At 41.7% G+C, this 22,454-nt stretch overlaps 1 protein-coding gene across 1 annotated transcript in view; it reads left to right on the top strand.

Moving 5' to 3' along the window:
• The window catches only part of SLX9 (SLX9 ribosome biogenesis factor), a 47,753-nt gene that overhangs the window by 9,745 nt on the left and 15,554 nt on the right, over positions 1-22,454 (top strand). Inside the window, exon 3 of the mRNA XM_053472260.1 lies at positions 18,838-18,912. Coding sequence (XP_053328235.1) covers positions 18,838-18,912 — 75 coding nt within the window. The remainder of the gene's footprint in view (positions 1-18,837; positions 18,913-22,454) is intronic.

Below are 22,454 nucleotides of genomic sequence, written 5' to 3'. Positions count from 1 at the left end.
GAACCCGGCCAATTCAATTTACCCTATCAGATCATACATTTTTTTAAAGTAGACACCCCATGGGCATTTAATATGCCAGTATTTTAACTCTTTCCATGTGAGAATTGGTTTTAACTGTTTCCATGCAAGCTTATGTGCTAATTTTAGGACTTGCTCACAAAAATATATTTTTTATATATATATTTATATTTAATTTTTTTGCCTTTTTTAAATTTCTTTGTACATTTTTTTCAACTTGAAGGTTCCCCTGATAGCGACATCAGTGGGAAATTATTTTTTACATTTTACTGTTTTTTTAACTATTTTTTTCTAATTATTATAATTTTTTTTTATTTTTTAATTTATTTTTACTAATCACACTGTGATTAGAAAGCTGGGCTCCATTGATTTGGATGGTTGAGTGCAGTACCTGTATTCAACCTGCAAGTGGAGCCAGAGTTCTCTAGAGGGTCTGGAGACCATCTAGCGAACTTTTTCATCTCTATTTTTTTCCTGGGCCGCTGCCGGCTGTGACCGCTCTCCGGAGGGTTCACAGCCCGTCCTGGGGTAAGTGTTTGGTGTCGCTGAATGCCTCCTGATCGAGGCATTCCAGCGACACCATTTAAGTTTAGGAGGTGATCATTGATAGCCTCCTAAACGCTTTTAAAACGGGCGTCCACCGCCATACAATGTATGGCGGATGTTGACGCGTTGGGGAGGGGCCAGACATGGCCCCTAGTGCCGATCGTGGCGCTGCTGAATGCCTCAGCAACACCAATTGGGTGCAGAAAGCGAACGGTCCTGGCACGTCAATTGTCGTTAACCGTTCGTTTTCCGGTGACGTGCCCGGACCGTCAATTGTCATCAAGGGGTTAAATAAAAGTGTGGTTAACGCACCAAAATTGGACAAAAAAATTCGATAACGTGTGGCAAGGTAACGGAGTCTGTCTATATCAGTGGCAGGTTGTTGGAACGCTCAATATTCCCAGCATGAGGTGGTTAATTGCTGGAAGTCAGCAGGTGGATCCAATTTACCTGCACTGAGGTGTTTGAAGGGCGGCCGTTAGAGGCATTAGTTGTCTGAAACAGGGAGAGAGGCAGTCAAGCCAGAGGCCCTAAGGCAAGAAAAGTACAGTCCAAACAAACTAGTGTTGTGCTGTTACTACTTTGACTGGGACTGGATTAGCTGGCCAGTTGGTTAGTAAGAGAATAATTTTGTATAGGTAGTCTCCAAGACGGAGTAGGATTTTTGTTTTTTTTGTTGTTGTTTATTTACACTGTGAAGCGCAACACTGTGGACCTGAAAGAAAGCTACAATAAACCACATTTTGCTTTTATTCTGCTGGTGTGTGGAGTTGTCCTGCGACACATGCTATCACACACACCGATTTTATATATTCATTCACTCACAGATTCATTCCCTCAATCACGCTGCCTCCCTCTGCGTTGTTCAGTCTGTGCGAGCAACTTCTCTTGTACTGTACAGCTTCCCCTGTTCAGTACAAAGGACCCTCCCACAGGTAAGCAGCAGGGCCCTTGCGATCCCGGTTGTCCTAGCTGCAGATCTCACACGTACCACACCTCAAGGTCAGGCGGGACGCATTTGGCCTGCGGGACGCATGTTGGACCTAGGCTATAAAAAGATTGCCAAGACCCTGAAACTGAGCTGCAGCACAGTGGGCAAGATCATACAGCAGTTTCACAGGACAGGTTCCACTCAGAACAGGCCTTGCCATGGTCGACCAAAGAAGTTGAGTGCACGTGCTCAGCGTAATATCCAGAGGTTGTCTTTGGGAAATAGACATATAAATGCTTCCAGCATTACTGCAGAGGTTGAAGGGATGGGGAGTCAGCCTGTCAGTGTATAAACCATATGCCGCACGCTACATCAAATTGGTCTGCATGGCTGTCGTCCCAGAAGGAAGTCTCTTCTAAAGATGATGCACAAGAGCCTACAAACGATTTGCTGAAGACAAGCAGACTAAGGACATGGATTACTGGAACCATGTTCTGTGGTCCGATGAGACCAAGATAAACATGTTTTGTTCAGATGGTGTCAAGCATGTGTGGTGGCTGGCAACCAGGTGAGGAGTACAAAGACAAGTGTGTCTTGCCTACAGTCAAGCATGGTGGTGGGAGTGTCATGGTCTGGGCCTGCATGAGTGCTGCCGGCACTGGGGAGCTACAATTCATTGAGGGAACCATGAATGCCAACATGTACTGTGACATACTGAAGCAGAGCATGATCCCCTCCCTTTGGTGACTGGGCCGCTGGGCAGTGTTCCAACATAACGACCCCAAACACAACTCCAAGGCGACCACTGCCTTGCTAAAAAAGCTGAGGGTAAAGGTGATGGGCTGGCCAAGCATGTCTCCAGACTTAGACCCTATTGAACATCTGTGGGGCATCCTCAAACGGAAGGTAGGGGAGCACAAGGTCTTTAACATCCACCATCTACGTGGCAACGTCATGGAGGAGTGGAAGAGGACTCCAGTGGCAACCTGTGAAGCTCTGGTGAACTCCATGCCCAAGAGGGTTAAGGCAGAGCTGGAAAATGGTGGCCACACAAAATATTGACACTTTGGGCCCAATTTGGACATTTCCACTTAGTGAGTATACTCACTTTTGTTGCCAAGGTTTAGACATTAATGGCTGTGTGTTGAGTTTATATATATATATATATATATTATATATATATATATATAAGTAGTGAGTGTACAGCCTGTATAAGTGTAAATTTGCTGTCCCCTCATATATATATATATATATATATATATATATATATATATATATATATGAGGGGACAGCAAATTTACACTTATACAGGCTGTACACTCACTACTTTACATTGCAGCAGAGTGTCATTTCTTCAGTGTTGTCACATGAAAAGATATAATAAAATACTAACAAAAATGTGAGGGGTGTACTCTCTTTTGTGGCTATTTGCAGTACAGGAGATGTGTTTGGCCAAATATATCCCCCTACGCACAATATATTTTCCTCCAGTATTCACTTGGCGAATGCAGCATGCGGGGGATCTGTTCAGTCCCCCATGCACAGCAAGCGTTCTCATTGATTTTAAACAAATCCCAGACAGATACCGGAGGAAATTTTATTGTGGAAAACACATGGCTGAACTTGAGTAACCTGGAGACCTATTTTTTGTATTCTTTTGATATAATAATACTATTATTAATATAATGCTTAAGCTTGGGTAGATTTTTGTGTATTGTTTGAGACCAGATAAAGCAGAATTAATATTATTTAAACTTCAGCTAGTTCAGATGATTTGATTTGATGGGTTGTTTATCTGACTGACAGAAATAAGATCCTGAGCATAAACATGATACTCTGAGGAGCCTAATTGATCTCTGAAGGTCAAGTGATGTTTTCGAAGGTTAAGCCTTGAAACTCAGAATCGATGAGATGAATTAGCTTTGGGTTAATGGGCCAAAAGCATTTATTAATTATTCATATACCCTCTGCTGCAATCTAAATCTCCAGCTTTTCTTTTACATGTGTTTAATTATTTGAGGCAGAAGACATACTCTCTTTTTTTCATTTTTTCTCTTTTATACAAGCTGTGGTTGATGACCGCTTGTAAACGTTCCTGTTCTTGGTAAAGTCGATTTTTGGTTTTGGTTTGAAGACATACCTTCATAAAAAATCTTAAGTAGTTTTCGATAGTAGCAGAGTGATAGGTCTTGATGTGAGGCTATATATTTATTTATTTTTTGAGTCAAAAAGGGAATTGAGCAGTGATAATCTTCCAACAGTCCCACCATACTCTCATGGGCTTATTTCCATCCTCCTTTGAGGGCTTTAGCTGGCGTTCTGGAGAATTACGCCTGCTGCCCACATATGCACAGTTTCATGTAGCTCAAGATGCAAGTATGTAATTTAAAGTGGGTTGTTCATCTTATCAGTTAACTCCAAGTTTGATGGCAACAGCAGTCTGTTTTTGTCCATCACTCGTGGTATCTAAAACTTGGGTCTTGAAAGTGTTTTTAGTCCTTATTCAAAGTTAGGTTATATTGTAGTTAGAGTAAATCCGTTCGGGATTACATGACAAATGATGTCTACAGTATGAAAAAGTTTTTCCATATTTTTTCATGTTTTGATTTGTTCATTTTACCCTACCCTCTTGAAACTCTGTACCATAGCTAGGAATCTCACTATACTGTGCTACCGACAGAGTACGTTAATATTTCTGCACTGCTTATGGTTCTTCTGTCAACTGCTTTCCATCCTTGTTGCTTTTCCATCCTTGTTGCAACCCCCTGTCCGGTGACACCCACAAATCGGGTATACCGCTGGGTCAGCAGGCCGTGGTCTCTCAGTCCCAGCATGAGACTGAACCCAGCTGAGCCTTCTTCATCATGCCCAGTTCTACTTTTTGTAGAGTTTGGCAGGCATTTTACTGTATCTGCTCGATTATAAGACAATGGGTTTTTTTTCTGAGCAAATGCTCTGAAAAATACCCCTTGTCTTATATTCGAGGTCATCTTATAATCAGACCTCAAATAGGTTGATGCGCACAGACAACCTCCGCTGCTGCCGGAGCTTGTGCCGGGGCTTCTATGACGGAGTGCCGGCATGACATGACCTTCCTATACTTAACCATAGGAGCCCCAACGGAAGTGCCGGCATCAGCAGAGGTTGTTTAGAAGCCATCAGTACTAAAAACAAACCTTCTTCCCCTGTCATGTATTCGTTTGTGTATAATTCATGCTACCATATGCAATTATCATTCATACAGTGGTGTAATGAACCATTTTCCCATGATTCTTCTCGTGTTCAAGCTTGATGTAGTCCGGTGTCATTTCTTACTCTTTTCTGAAACCATTGCTCTAGTATTTCATATTTTTCATTGATGTCATTAACAGGAAAAATCAATGAAAAATTGATCATTTATCTATTTTCCTCTCGGCTCCATTAGAGCATTAGTAATGTCTGTGTTTATTGAAGCATGTCCTCATATGACTTTGCAGAGAAAACTCAGTGTTAACATATCTGGGAGCAGTATTTGGCTGGGGTGGACTTTAGCAGTTATCTGTGACTACAGATCATGGGGCACCATTTTGCATCTTCTTTATCTCCCACAAGAACTTGTAATGTTTATGAAGTACTTTTTTCTTTCTTTGTAAGAGTGTGTTTTGAATTTTATTTTGGAGAATAATGAACTCTTAGCTCAGGCTCACAATTTTTTATTTTCATATATTATCCATGGCACCCAGGCCTCGTGTCAGGCTCATCATATTGCAGCCCTTAACTGGATGTTGGAGTCCAGAGCGCAGGAGTGTAAGAACGCAGTGATAGAAACAAACTTCACAAATGACACATGCGGAATGTTTGGTTATAGGTATATTACACAAAGCAGCAGAGTAGGAGGCATATCATGTATACAGACTACTGTGGAGTATGAAGGTAGAGAAGTCCAGGTAAGTATCCAAAAGGGGTCTGAGACAGGTAGCAAGCAAAAAGGGGATATCCAGTAGGCCAGGGCTTGACAAATTTGTTGTGAATCTAGGCGCCAGCTAAAAAAGTTAGGAGCCAGGATTTTTTTTTAAACTAACAGTTGGTTAGGAGTGATCTGATCATCATCAGCCCACTTACTAAACTCACAGCATTTGACCTGGAAGCACCCTGGACTTTCAGGTCAGTGCTGTTTTTTTGGGGGTTTTTTTTTTTAAATAATTTTTTTTGATATATTTTTTTAACACTTTCAATGCTGATGTTCCATTGGAGCACAGCATTGATTGATATTTAGTCCCCACAAGCTTGTGGGGACAAATGTTAACCCCTGCAATGCCACGAATGTGTTATAAACAATTGTGGAATTGAAGGGGTTAACGCTGCACTGTCGCTCTCATGGAGCGATCAGGCAGCAGGGGGGTGTTGGGGCTGGTCTCCACACTCATGTGGGGACCAAAGAACCCTCTCCCCCTGTCACTGAAGCTGCCTCTGGCAGCTGGGAAGCAATTGCTGGTCTATAGACCAGCCATTGCAGGGGGGAGTCTCTGATGACTGCTGTAGGCTTCCATGCCTACAGGAGTCATCAAAGGGCTTGTGGGGGCTCGTTTTTGCTGTTGCTGGTCTGCCTGGACTTCCAGGCAGACCACCAGCAGCAGAGCCCCTTGAAAAACGGGAATTAACCCCTAAATGCCGGCATTGAAGGGGTTAACGCTGCCCTGTCGCTCTCATGGAGCGATCAGGCAGCAGGGGGATGTTGTGTCAGGTCCCCACACTTGTGTGGGGACCCAATCAACACTGAACCCCCTTTCCTGAAGCTGCCTGTGGCAGCTGAAAACGCTATTGCAGGTTTCTCTGCAATCGCGGTTTCAGCCTACAGGATCACTCCGTGGGAGTGATCTCAGGCTCGGGGGCGGGCTCTGAGTGGCTGTGCTGTCTGCCCAGACTCCTGGGCAGACAGCAACAGCAGCGCCCCCGCGTGGTGACACGGGGGCATTTTTTGTGAATGTAAGAGGCTGACAAACTCCTAGGCGCCAGGACAAAATTCTGAGTCGCCATGGCGACCTGGCGCCTGGGATTTGTCGAGCCCTGCAGTAGGCAGTCCAGGTCAAACAGGTAACAGGCTGGCAAAAGGGTAAATCCAAAAGGCAGTCCGGGTCAAAAAGGTAACAAGCAGCCAGGTAAATCCAATAGATAGATCCAGAGTCTGGCATGAACTGTGGCTCCAAAGAACTTAATGAACTCACAACTCTGTTACTGGGAGGCAGGGATATCAAGCCTGTTCATTAGGTAAGATGTGAGTGGTCTAGGCTTCAGGTGAGGGAGGCAGGGTAATAGCATAACAAAACACAGCTGAACAGAAATACACAGCACATTCATTATAGCAAACAAAGGGTAAAACTTTAACTATCCTGCAGTCAGGATAGAATCCTGACACTATGTTGAGCCTTGCCGCACACTGACATACATTTTACATACTCTAACATACAGTAGCATAGACACGCTAACATCATACACTAATACGCACACCAACACACACTCTAGCACTATACGCTGACATACACATGTTAATACCATACTGTAACATATACAACACCATACAGGCTAGCACCACACTCTTATGTACATGCAGACACACACACACTGGCTGATGTATATAATTACACACTCTAACACTATGTATACAGTGAATCTGGCACTAGAATACAGTAGACATATTGACTCTGGCCCTATACATATACACACCGAGTCTAACACTAGAGTATGCACATACTGGCATATGGTACTCTCCCTCTCATTTGCCATCGCAAATTTGGCGTACTATGCTTTCCTGAGGGTGTGCGGTAAAGCGAGTGACGTGAGGCACCCTGTGCTGTGTTTAAAGGCTGTTTAGTTTAAAGTACGTTTGCTCTAGGTGGTCCATGTATAAAGTGGATATAGTGGCAAATTAGGTTAGCCCCCAGACAACCCGGCAGGAGAGGTAGCTGAACAGATGTTGCTGCATTGTTTGACAGTGACATATACCAAGGGATATAAATTCACACCTAAAGTACAATGTGCTTTAAAAAAAAGGATGGTGGTAGAAATAATGAATTGAAAGTTTTTAAACATATTTAGTTTGATGGGATAAATTGAATTGACCTGGTTCAAAGATGTCCCAAATAGGACATTGGGGGCCTGATGGTAAAATAAAAAATTGTGCGCTTCCCAATGTTTTGTCTCCCAAACAACCTCACAAACCCATGCATGGGTGGTGTCACTGTATAAGGGAGATGTTGCTGAACAGTGACATACACTGACCAGCCATACCATTATGACCACCTGCCTAATATTGTGTAGGTCTGCCTTTTACCTCAAAAACAGCCCTGACTCATCGAGTCATGGACTCCACTAGAACTGAAGGTGTGCTGTGGTATCTGGCACCAAGAAGTTAGCAGCAGATCCTTTAAGTCCTGTAAGTTGTGAGGTGGGGCCTCCATTGATTGGACTTGTTTTTGTCAAGCACATCCGGCAGATCTTCGATTTGATTGACATCTGGGGTTTTCAACACCTTTGAACTCATTGTTGTGTTCCTGAAACTATTCCTGAACCATTTTTGCTTCGTGGTAGGGCACATTATCCTGCTGAAAGAGGCTAATACTATCACAGAATACTGTGTCCATGAAAGAGTGTATATTGTCTGTCTGCAACCACCCAATAGATGGTATGTGCCAAAGTAACATCCACGGGAATGGCAGGACCCAAGGTTTCCCAGCAGAACGTTGCCCAAAGCATTACACTGCCTCCGCCGGCTTGCCTTTTTCTCCATAGTGCATCCTGGTGCCATGTGTTCTCCAGGTAAGAGAGACACACTCACTTGACCATCAACATGATGTTAAAGAAAACATCATTCATCAGACCAGACCACCTTCTTCCATTGCTTTGTGGTCCACTTCTTATGCTCACATGCCCATTGTAGGGGCTTTCAGCAGTGGACAGGGGTCAGCCTGGCCACCCTGACTGGTCTGCAGCTATGCAGCCCCAAACTGTGATGCGCTGTGTGTGCTGACACCTTTCTATCAGAGCCAGCGTTAACCTTTTCAACAATTTGAGCAACAGTAGCTTGTCTGTTGAAATTGACCACATGAGCCAGCCTTCGTCCCTCATGGGCATCAATGAGCCTTGGCTAGGAAAGTGTTTAAAATACCACTATTTAAAATACCCTGGGGTGTCTAGTTTTCTAACGTAAAGGGAAAACTGAAAGGGAATTGGTTGCCTTTAAAGATGTCCCAAGTAGGACATGGGGGAAGAAGGACCAGATGTCAAATTCCAAGTTGAAAACCTGAATTGCTCATGTCTCAAATGTGGCCTTTTCGTCCCCAAATAAGGAAAGTGTTGAAATACCAGCGTTTGAAATACCTTAGGGAGTGTCTATTTTTAAAAAATATATATTTTGATGGGAGTAAATTGAAGTGACTGACTTCAAAGATGTCCCGTGGGGACAGATTTACCAGACTTGAAAAAAATCATTTTGAAATAGCAAAAAAATACTTGTACTTACTGCCCTATAACTAGTATTTCTCAGGACAAATAGTAGAATCTATTTAGCAGTTTTGTAGACGAGTAAAATATTTTCCAAATAAGATTGAGAAACAGGGCTTGTTTTCAATTTTTTACCATATTTCTGCTTATAGGAAATTGTGATATGATCAAAAAATGGTATTTAAAGAAAACCCTTCTTCGTTCTGGAAAAAAAAAAAATAAGACTTGTACACAAAAAAATTAAAAACAGCCTGGTCCTTAAGGGGTTAATCCTGAAATTGGTTTTCGCATTTCTGTACAACCCATTTCCTTCTTTACATATCGTTGTTTAAAAAAACCTAAACAGTACTGCATTCACAAGCTTGAGCCTTTTCTTATATTTTATATATATTTATAACGCCGGCGCCAATGCATTTACACAAGTCCCCATCTCTTGTCTGTTCACAGGAACAAAATGACTCAAGGAAGATCTTTGACAACCTGCAGTATTTGCTCAAATTCTATTGTGCTTAACATCTCCTTAATTTGAGTGAACATTATAGATATAGATATATCTCTATATCTATATATATATACACACACACACACATGATATGCATATAATTACCATATACATTTTATACTCCTTTTGTCTTTTTCATGGAAAATCCTTTACAATTGGAGTGAATGTTTGAGAGTTATGTCTAATGTCTACATATCCACCTCATCTTTTATAATAACCTTTATAATTTTATTGTAATTTCAGTCTTGTGCATGTCCTTGGGCTATAAAATGGAAATATGCATGTGTATAAAATCAAAATTTTTTAAAAATGTATGATAATAATGATATCCATAATTTCCTTGTATCAGAATGTCTAATGTGATGGCAGATATAAATTATTGTAAACTTAAAAGGGGTAGGATAAAAGCGCTAAAAGCAACAACAACAACAACAAAAAAAAAAAAAATAAATAAAAATTAAAAAAAATAAAAAGTCCTTTTTAAAACAAAGTTATTGTAGATGATGATGTAGCAGCAGAACCACTTGCCAAGGTTTCCTCTTCTTGGCTTAGACAGGTAGAGTAGTTCACAAGGGGGTTAGTGGCTGCGCTCTCACGGATGTGTATGAAATATATAAAAGAAAAAAAACACAATAGTGCAATATGTCTCAAAGCTTATTTTTGTTTGAAATGAAGGCCACAAAGGGCTACTCACATTTGGTGGGGGCTTCTTCAGTTAGCCCCAAAGTATACGCTTGGGCGATATAATCCTCGCCTTAAAGATTTCTTTGGCAGCACTATGTAATATGGGCTTCTTCAGTTAGCCCCAAGATGTGCATTTAGGTGGTATAATCCTTGCCTTGGAATTTCTTTAGCCTCAGCCTTTGAAGCAGTCTGGAGTGTCCACAGTTCCTTTTTGGTGAGCAATGATAGAATTAGGTGGTAAAATCCCCACCAAGGATATAGTTGTGGCTGACAAGATATTTTGTCTTATAAATTAAAAAAGGTCCAGGAGCAAGATAAAAAAGTTTTAAAAAAAACTTATTTATTTTAAACTTTTGGTAATAAAAAACAATAAAAACCAACAAAGGGTTAATATAAAATAATACACATACGTGTTTCGCCTAGCACAGGCTTCCTCAGAGTGTATAAATTATTGACTTTAGGAGATTAAGTGGGATTTCAAAAAGCATAGTATTATCTTGTATGATATGGAGCTCTTCCAATCTTGCTAGAAGTTTTTTTTAATAATCCCCTAAAATGCGCTGTACATCAATGTAATGTCTGCGAAAAAACAGCACTGCTGAGATGTTCTGTAATTAACTTGACAGTCTGTCACACAGTAATGGTTCCTCAAATTTACAGACCTCCAAATGTTGTTTTTTATTATTATATTACAAATACAATTATCTGGTTATCTTATTGGACTGGGCTCTTTCTTGTGCTTTTATGTTGCAGTTTGGTTATCATAGCTCATGCTGTTGTCCATCACCCAGGTAGGCTGTAGTTGAATCTTTGGCAAGGCAGAGCTGTAGACTTTTGTCCCGTTCATAATTTTAGCCCAGAAAATACAACTGTCATATGATAGAAAAGTAGACACTGATACATTGTTGATGTAATGTTTAAAAATCACAAACATTTCTCAGTATATATATACTGAGAAATGTTTGTGATTTTTTAAACATGCAGGGGACATAATAAAATGACAAGTCTGCTAAGATTCATCTGCTGAGCATACTGGAGAGAGCTATTTTTTGGAATAGCGCACTTAACAATAGGACAAAATACATGAATAATCATTCAAATCAAAAGAATAGGAAGTACTGTATATGTATTCTTAGGTGGGGCTGTTTGGAAATGGAGTTTCCCTTTAAAATAAGCATCTTGTTCATAGCGCATAGCCTGTTTGGGCCCTGTAGTTTGGAATATCCATGAAAACAGACACTTTGCTTAAAAGTTGTCTAACTAAATAACATAAGTGTGAGAAGAGGTGGCATAAATAATGCAGACTGTATGTCTCCTCTTAATGCATAGTATGACTGAGAGACCGCTTTATACTTTTAACAACATTCAAAACCTTGATTACCTTATTACTAATACATTGTCTGTGAATTAAAAATGAACCAGGTAATTCTTTAATAGCCACAATTCACTTACATATACAGTCGCTATAATGGTTGAATGTGACACTAAAATTTAAAATCTTCATAGAAACATATTTACCGTATTTGCTTGAATATAAGACTAGGTTTTTTTTCAGAGCAAATACCCCTTATATCTGACTTCAAGACTAAGATCCCGATTCCCCCACAGCACTACAGGGGACCTGGGTCCTCTTCTCCGCTACTATCTGGCACTTATGCCAGGGTTTGTGTGACGGTGCGCCGGCGTGACATGACTTTCCAGTACTGAGTCATAGACGTTCCCTGGCTGCCAGAGAGAAGGATTCCCCGCAGTGCTGCAGGTGACCTAGATCCTCCTCTATGGCACCCGGTGAACGTCTGCATGATGCACCGGAAGTAGAGGTACCAGTGGAAGAGCCAGGTAGCAGCAGAGGTTATCTACGCGCATTGCACAGGCGCCCACTGGCTACCCCACTAGACACCGGAGAGTCTGAAGCATGGGGTACAGGTCTGGGTATGCATTTATAGGGCATAAGGCATATCTGGGGGGGACTATTTTTTCATATTTAATAAAAACTGATTGAGAAAAATGCAGTTCTTGTTTGTATTTCCATTTATTTGCCTATCTGCCCCCCCAGTTATGCATATCTACCCCCAGGCTTGCTACTCTGCCCCCTAGATATACCTTATACTCCCTATATGTCTCTCTGCCACCTGAAATGCCTTATACCCCCCAGATATGCCACTGTGCCCTACTATATGCCACCCTTCACCTCCAGACTCCCACGTGTCTAGTGGGGGCAGCTGGTGAACGTGTGCGCGATGCCCATAGACAAACCTCTGCTGCTGGCCGGCACTTTCGCTGGGGATTATATGACTGAGCACCGGAAGGTCATGTAACGCCGGTGCTCCATCATGGAAGCCCCGGCGGAAATGGAGGGCTGTAGCGGCTGTCTGTGCACCAGACAGACGCCTGCCGGCTGCCGGAGAGAAGGATCCAGGTCCCCTACAGCGTTGCGGAGGATACTCCTCTCTGGCACCTGGTAAATGTCTGCACGCATCCGGCTCTGCGGGGTATCTGGATCTTGGTGTTATAGTCTGACCTCTATTTGAGGTCGGATTATAAAACGAGGGCTATTTTTCAGAGCATTTGCTCTCTAAAAAAAAACAAACAAAAAAAAACATCTTGCTATATAACTAGCGGTGTAGGATAACAATTGTTCTATAATATACATTTTGTCTGTCTAACCTCTTTGGATGATTACGACTGTGGTAAAGCTGAATGTCATAGCAGTTGAAGCTGCTTCCAAACTTCTTAAAACAGATCAGATTTTTATTACAAGGTATTTAAAGGGGAACACCCACTTAATAAAAAGTGGTATAGCTGTGTAGGTAGGATGTATATAGTGTGCTTTGCTAGCTAGTTTTAGGTGAAACAGTGTGTTGAAAAACGTACCTGACGTCATGATGTTGTGGGACGCTGCACTGTGCTGAAAATGTGAAATTTTGGGGGATAAGCACCTTCCGTACTTAGATGATGATGTTACACACTATGCTGCAGGTAATTTAAATCAAAAGTTTAAAATGAAATAAAACATTTACTATGTATTACTTAACATACTTATTTTAACTTTGGCAAGGAGGTGACAATTTCCCATTTAACGCTGCACATTTTCTAAAACTCTTATTTCCATACTCCTCAATAAGACCACATATTGGGTTGGAAGGGACAGATGTGGTGTTCGGTGTTTTACAGCTCTTGTGGCGCCTCTGTATAAAAGTGCTAACAATAGCGCTTTTTAGTTGCAAAGATTTATGATGGCCATTTTTATCTTGACAAGATCTGGGAAGATTTATTACGGAGAGCCCATCAGATATCCCCCCCCAATCAGATTCTACTTTGAGCATCTCATTCTGCAGGTGCAGCATTTACAGTGTGCGTGCCTCTAATACTAATCATCTCCTGCAATATTAAACTAAACATACATGTTACAGAAATATGCTGTTATATTCCTGACTTCCTGTGACCTTCACACCAATCTGTTCTGGGGTAAAACCAAAGCTTGTGAAAGCCTTGCAACACCAGTGAACACTGATGCTGCTGGGTGTTGCCAAAGCCACCAGTTTATAAACTCAGTATATGAATGTTTTACTATGAAGGCGATATTTCCTGTGATTGTTTGTAAAATATAGACCAAAGCTGCTTATAATAACTAAACCACACCTTTGTGTATGTATATGTGAATATATATAATATACAGTGGATATAAAAAGTCTACACACTCTCGTTAAAATGCCAGGTTCTTGTGATGTTAAAGAATGAGACAAAGATAAATCATGTCAGAACTTTTCCCCCCAAAATCTGAATTATTTTACTAGAAAATATTCATGTAAACTATTTTTTCATATTTAATAAAAGAAAATATATATTTTGTTTTTATTTCCTTTTATTTGCCAACCTGCCCCTCCCCAGTTATGCAAATCTGCCCCCAGGCTTGCCACTCTGCCCCCAGAAAGGCCTTATATCCCCCTATATGCCACTTTGCCTCCCTAATATGCATTATACCCTCCTATATGCCACTCTGCCCAGTGATATGCCTTTTAACCCCCTATATGCCACTCTGCCTCCAGAAATGCCTTATACCCCTATTTGACACTCTGGCATATAGGGGGTTAAAAGGCATATCATGGGACACTCTGTCTCCAGAAAAGCCTTTTTCCCGTACCCCAACTTACCAGTGCTTCTGACTCCCTGGTGTCTGGTGGGGGCAGCGGGTGGAGGCCGTGGCTTCTATGACTGAGCACCGCAAAGTCATGTGACGCCGGTACTCCATCATAGAAGCAGAAGTGCCAGCAGTTGCAGGGGTTGTCTGCGTGCATCGAAGTTAGCTGGCTGCCAGAGAAGAAAATTCCCTGCAGCGCTAGGGAAGGAATGCGCGTAGGCAACCTCCGCTGCTGCCTGCGATTTCGCCGGCGCTCGGTGATAGAAGCCTCGGTGGAAGTGCCGGCAGCAGCTGAGGTTACCAGACAGGAGATTCCAGGTCCCCTCCAGCGCTGCGGGGATCTGGATCTTAGTCTCATAGTCAGACCTGTATTTGAGGTCTGATTAGAAGACGACCTCAATTATAAGACTAGGGGTATTTTACAGAGCATTTGCTCTGAAAAAAACCTTGTCTTATAATCGAGCAAATACGGTACTTTGTAACAGGATAAAATCTAGCCCTCGGCATAGTATTACATTTATGAAAATAAGTTATTAGTTGGGTACTCTTTACTATGTGTGCTTTGGCTGTCATTGATCAACAAAGTCAAAACCTCAAAAGTAAAATCTTACTAGTTTTGTGAACAAGTATGACTTGTCACCAGGTTAGTTTCCAGGTTGCATTAAAGACCTGCCAAAGCTTATTTTTTAATGTATAAGGCCTGTAAGAAGTACCCACTTAGAGACTTTCTAATAAAACAAAAACTACTTTTGATCCAAGCTTATTGTATGGTTTTCCCACCCTCCAGCAATCATTTGTCCGAGCTTCTATAGGGCATCTCTGTCAGCCCTCTGCATCTGTGCTGGGCACTGATGTGGGCTAGTCAGCTTTCCTGTTCATATTTCACAGCAAATGTCAACTGTGTTCATTGCATTGACTTTGTGTTGCATCAGACATCTTTCCTATCTCTTAAGACTTGTGCGGAAGTTTCTGCACCATACAGGCACAATATTGTCATGGATAAAGTGATCCTAGATGCTTGTGGTTTTCCTTTAGTCGGCGTATCTGTTTGCATATCCAGCACACGTTAAAACTGCTGAAATGTGATATTTGTCATATTTTGTTAGTAAAAATATCGGGTTCTATTTTGTTTCAGATTACGCTACACAGACTGTGCAGCAGGTCTGTTATTTAATACATTTAGCAAATGCTATCAATACAGCTTTTAAAATGTTTACAATATGGGTATCTAATTGCAACCCCTATGAGCAACTATCACTACTGGGTTTTTTCTGTTGTGGAGATTTTCAAAGTGTGTGTCTGATCGATGCGCATGGAATACTTCCATTTTTCAATGCGCTAGTGCTTATAAGTGTCACTAAACAGCAGAGAATACAAAAAAATCCAGAGCTTTGTGTTAACATCTTTTAATACATCATATGACTGTTTTAAAACCCTTGCAAATACAATTTTACTGTATCTATTGTGAAAACCAATTTCCTGTGGACAAAGTGGGCATTTTACACAATTTCCTGTTTTTTCTACGTTTCAAAGTATTGAAAAGCTTTTAAATGGACTCTCAAGCCATCATATGCATGATCCCTTTCATTTTTGCGGTGTTATTTTAACAAATCCACAGGGACATACTGTAAAATCTTTCATATGCATGTGCCGCTTCTGTTGCTGCCCAATTATTTTCCATGCAGCAGATGTGTACAGCTGAACACATATCCCTGCAAGTGATATACCGTATCACCCTGATTATAAGACGACCCCCCAAAATCTGAATATTAATTTATGAAAAAAGAGCCTGAATATAAGACGACCCTATAGGAAAAAAGTTGTACCAGTAAATGTTAATTCATGTAAACTATGTGAACAATTGTTTGTTAATAAAAGCTATGATTGAGAAAAATATTTTGTTTTTATTTCCTTTTTTTCAACCTGCCCCCCCCAGTTATGCACATCTGCCCCAGGCTTGCCACTCTGCCCCAGAAATGCCTTATACCCTCTAAATGCCACTGTGCCCCATGATACGCTTTTTAACCCTCTATATGCCACTGTGCCCCATGATATGCCTTTTGACCCCCTATGTGCCACTCTGCCTCCAGAATTGCCTTATACCCCTATATGCCACTCTGGCATTTAGGGGGTTAAAGGGCATATTATAGGGCAAAGTGGCATATAGGGCGGTATAAGGCATTTCAGGAGGCAGAGTGGCGTATAGAGGGTTAAAAGGCATTTCTGGAGGCAGAGTGGCATTAAGGGGGTTAAAAGGCATTTCACAGAGAACTTTGCCTCCAGAAATGCCTTATGCCCCCCCATTTAACACTCCTTCCCCCAAACTTACCGGTGCTACTGAGTCCCCGGTGCTCAGTCCGGGCAGCGTGTAGAGCTCTACGCGATTCGCGTAGACAACTTCCGCTTGAGCGGGGACTCAGAAGCACTGGTAAGTTGGGGAGAGGGGGCATAACACAGGAGGATCCAGGTCCCCTGCATAGCTGCGGGGGATCTGGATCATAGTCAGATGCTCTGGAAAAAACCTTGTCTTATAATTGGGCAAATACGGAGGAGGAGTGTTTTGTATTAGTATGGAATATGTTGCATGACATTGTAATCATGCATTGAACAGTCTTCTGTAGGTTATTAAACAACAAATGTTTCTCAAACTAGGTTTTAATACAAAGTTATTAGTAAATATAAATTCATATGTTAACTATTTTTTTCATATTTAAAAAAAAACTGAGAAAAAAGCCTTGTTTATATTTTCTTTTATTTACCAATCTGCCCCCAGTTATGCACATCTGACCCCCAGCTTGCCACTCTGCCCGATAAATGCCTTATACCTCTTATATGCCAGAGATTCCACTGTGCCCCAGATATGCCTTATACTCCTTATATGCCAGTGATATCCAACTGAGCCCCTTGATATACCTTTTTACCCCCAGATATGTCTTATGCCCCCTGATATGCCCTATAACTTGCAATATGCCACTCGCCCCCATTTATGCCTCATACCTCCCTATATGCCACTGTGCACCCTGATATGCCACTCCGCTCCCCATAAATGCCCTGTACCACCCTGAAATTCATTATACTGCCTGATTCACCACTCTGCCTCCCCAGATATGCCACTCTGAAATTCATTATACCCCCTATACACCAATCAACCTCCCCCTATACACCACTCTAACTCTCCCAGATATGCCATTCTGCCTCCCTGAAATTCATTACACCCCCATACACCACTCTGCTACCCTGAAATTCATTATACTCCCCATACACCACTATAACTCACCCATACACCACTCTGCCTCCTCCCCTCTCCCATACACCACTCTGCCTCCTCCCCCCTCCCATACACCACTCTGCCTCCTCCCCCCTCCCATACTCCACTCTGCCTCCTCCCCCCTCCCATACTCCACTCTGCCTCCTCCCTGTCTGTGAGCATCGCGCAGACCCCCACCGGCTGACAGAGAGGATGATCCTCTGCGGGAGACCTCGATTCTCTGTCAGCTGGTGGGGGTCTGCATCGCAAAGACGGCCTCCATTACTCACCTTCACTTACGCTGAGGCTTCTATGCTCCCGGCTCCCTGGTGCCTTGTGAACCTCCGTTGCTGACAGGCACTTTTACTGCAGCTTCATAGAAGCCTCAGCGTAAGTGAAGGTGCGTAACGGAGGCTGTCTGTGCGATGCAGACCCCCACCAGCTGACAGAGAATCGAGGTCTCCTGCAGAGGATCATCCTCTCTGTCAGCCGGTGGGGGTCTGCGCGATGCTCACAGACAGCCTCCGTTACTCACCTTCACTTACGTTGACAACGATTTTCATTATTGATTATTATCGATTTTATCGATTAGTTGTTTCAGCCCTAAAGACATTAGTTTATTAATTTATAAGTATTTATTTAAAAGACAACCCTGATTATAAGAGGACCCCCAAAATTTGCGCAGACGTCAGAGCATTTACGATGGGGAAATAGTCTTATAATCAAGCAAATATGGTATTTAACTTGTTCTGATTTAATCAAGTTTTTGTTTTTTTGGTTCTTTTTACCTCTACCTAATGCTATATAATTCCCCAGTTAACCAACTTGCCACACTAGCTACCCAAAATACATATTCAAAAAATTAGGTAAAAATAAAAATGTAAACCTGCACTGCTTTTGTCATTTAACTATATCCCTATACTTTTTATCCTTTCATGTGATTGATGGTGGCAGCAATCACATGCATGGAAGTACAGGGGATGCTGCCAGGGCTCTCTTGATGTAAATATGTTGTACCTAATCTGCTATATTTAATATTTTTGTTATACTCATTGTTGTAATCATTTTAAATGTTTAATCCCCAAACAGCAGGTGATGTTATACTTATGTGTCTGTAAACATGGATTTGTTTTGATTATTATTATCAGTGTTTGTTTATATTCACCAACAAATTACGCAGCAAATAAAATACATATATTTAAAGGGTAAGACTAAGACAACCGAAAGGTTTAGTTAAAGAGGGTCCGGCATGCAAGCTTACACATAAATATTTTTCATTATTATTTCAGAAGAGAAGGCACAAGAGAAGATACAAATTTCCAAGAAAGAAAAAGCAAAGCAAAGGCGGGAGCGATGGCTGCAGAGTAAGAATCCTTTATTTAACTGATGTTAATATACCATCATTCTGATAGATGTTCTTCTGTGCCCTCTTAGACGTGAGAAATATGTCAATAAAAAAATGATACAATTAATATCTTCACTTTGCACTTTACTATATTGTCACAGTGCAATCATACATTACTTGTAGGATCTACTTGGTTTGCTTCTATACAATGCATAACAGTTGCAATACATGTTGAAACCACTTCAGTAATATATATAGATATATATATATATATATATATATATATATATATATATAGATTTAGATATAGATATATATATAGAGAGAGAGAGAGAGATATAGATATATCTATAGATAGATAGATAGATAATGTTATAGTTGGCAAGTTGCCTGATTCCTGTTATGCATGCTTGCCACCCACCCACAACTTAAATAGACAAGTCAAATGGACTTGATGTCTCCACCAAGAATCAGTAGAACACGGAGGCTAGCGCAACTGCTAATCAAGCTGTATCAGATATTAACCCAGTGCTAATGCTCACGAAGTCCTGTATCTTGGAACAATGAATTCTAACGCCTGTGCGTTTGAAGAAACCGGGTTCTAGTATCCACAAGGGCAGCCAGTTCCGGGGTAAGCGATAAATAAAAATCAGTATAAGAAAGAAACTCCCCCACAGCCTGTTTATTTCTAATATTGATTTTTATTTATTGCTTGCCCCCGGAGAAACAAACAGGCTGTGGAGGAGTTTTTCTAAAGTTGATTTTTGTAGTAAAACAATGCAATTGATTTGGGTTCCTATAGTGAAAATGTTTGCTGACCTTGGGCATTCAATACGGTTAAGTAAGAGGAAAGGGATTCATAGACAGTGAAATATGATTTTTGTTCAAATTTTATTTTAATAAATGCAATGTGTGTGTTGGCAATTTTCCACTATAGATGTATTAATACAAATAGCTGGATTCTACCCCTACCCCCAAATGTTTCTTCTAATTAGGCCATTAACATCTTGGATACATAGGAAATCTGTTTATTTATGTGAAGTGATTATATAACAAATTGGCGTGAACTGAATTTGGCAAAATGCAAATTTACATTAGTGTAAATATGCAACCAGTTCAAGGGAATAAATCCTAAAACAAAAAAAAAGTATTGCGGCAAAATTATTTAATTATTGTGAAATGGCTCTACTCTCCTCATTTTGATAGCTCATTTACTTGTGCTTTTAATTTTTTTTCTTGCTAGTCTCCAGTTATCAAATCCCACTGCAACATTTACCAAGCTAATGAATCCGAATAGCCCCAATGCAGAAAAACATACATACATTACTCAACCCTATGAGTAAGATTTATAGAGATAGGTAGGTGCAGAAACATGTGTCTCTGCGCATCCATTATTCTGGTCTCCCTTAGTACTTTCCCAAAAAGGTGAAGCTATGGCGTGCCCCATAGGAACAACCTCTCTCCGATCGGGGGGGGGGGGAGTGTGTGTGTGTGTGTGTGTGCGTGCGTGCGTGAAGGCGCTCCAGGAGGCCTAGTTAACAGAGCAGATAGACGTGAGAAGAGGACCAAGACAGAAGAACAAGAAGAGTCAAGACAAGAAACTGAGGAGACACACGGAAGTGGTCGTCGGAAAACTTAGGGAGCCATTAAGACAGTGATGGGCAACCTTTTTGGCGTGGTGTGTCAAAAATCGGCAAAAAATCGAGCATAACTCGCGTGGTGTGTCACTTCGACAAAAAAACATAATTTTGCGCAATTTATAGTTTAAACTACAAAAATGTATAATTGCAATATATAATTGTATTTAATAAACCAAAAACAAATTATTTAACATACCTGCTTAGTAACTACTTACCTTTCAGGAGTCCTGCGGTGGGGGTGCAAGGCCTCTGTCTCCCAGCTCTGCCACTGTATGGAACAGTATAGAGTGATGGGAGTTATGATGTACTTTAGAGCATAATTATATAATGAAAAATACATTGGAAATGGTACAGCATAACACCCATCACTCTCACACACTTACCAATCCACACGTATACCAATCCACACATACACCAATCCACACGCATACCAATCCACACATATATACCAATCCACACACATACACTAATCCACACACATACCAATCCACACATACCAATCCACACATACACCAATCCACACACATACCAATCCACACACATACCAATCCACACACACATACCAATCCACACACACATACCAATCCACACACATACCCACACACACACCAATCCACACACATACCAATCCACACACATACACCAATCCACACACATACACCAATCCACACACACATACCAATCCACACACATACACCAATCCACACACATACCAAGCCACACACATACCAAGCCACACACATACCAATCCACACACATACCAATCCACACACATACCAATCCACACACATACACCAATCCACACACATACACCAATCCACACACACATACCAATCCACACACACATACCAATCCACACACACATACCAATCCACACACATACACCAATCCACACACATACACCAATCCACACACATACCCACACACACCAATCCACACACATACCAATCCACACACATACACCAATCCACACACATACACCAATCCACACACATACACCAATCCACACACATACCAATCCACACACATACACCAATCCACACACATACACCAATCCACACACATACACCAATCCACACACATACACCAATCCACACACACATACACCAATCCACACACACATACCAATCCACACACATACACCAATCCACACACATACACCAATCCACACACATACCAAGCCACACACATACCAATCCACACACATACCAATCCACACACATACCAATCCACACACATACCAATCCACACACATACACCAATCCACACACACATACCAATCCACACACATACACCAATCCACACACATACACCAATCCACACACATACACCAATCCACACACATACACCAATCCACACACATACACCAATCCACACACACACACCAATCCACACACACACACCAATCCACACACACATACCAATCCACACACATACCAATCCACACACACATACACCAATCCACACACATACCAATCCACACACACACATACCAATCCACACACACATACCAATCCACTCTCACTGTATGCTTTCCTACCTTTCCTCTTTTCTCCTTACAGCTCCTTTTCCTGCTCTTCGCTCCTCTTCTTCTTCAGTTCTTCTTCCGAGGGCACGGGGTTCAGAGGGCACGGACAGCGGTGGGCGCGGCTTCAGTGTTGTGTGCCGGGATCTGACAACAAACCCCGGCGCACAACAGCTGTTGCCGCGCGGATCGCAAGGGAGCGGTATCGGAGGTCTTTAACAGACCTCCGGCTCCCTTGAGTGATTTTAAGCCGGGTTCAAGGGAGATCCTTGAACCGGCTTAAAATCACTCAAGGGAGCCGGTGGTCTGTTAAAGACCTCCGATACCGCTCCCTTGCGGGCCTGCTCCTCCACCGCCCCGCCCCCCGCTAGGTACGCTACTGCACGTCCCGCCCCC

Source organism: Spea bombifrons, chromosome 7, assembly GCF_027358695.1.
Source record: "Spea bombifrons isolate aSpeBom1 chromosome 7, aSpeBom1.2.pri, whole genome shotgun sequence".
Classification (NCBI taxonomy): Eukaryota; Metazoa; Chordata; class Amphibia; order Anura; family Pelobatidae; genus Spea; species Spea bombifrons.
This window is presented reverse-complemented; position numbering and strand designations above follow the sequence as displayed.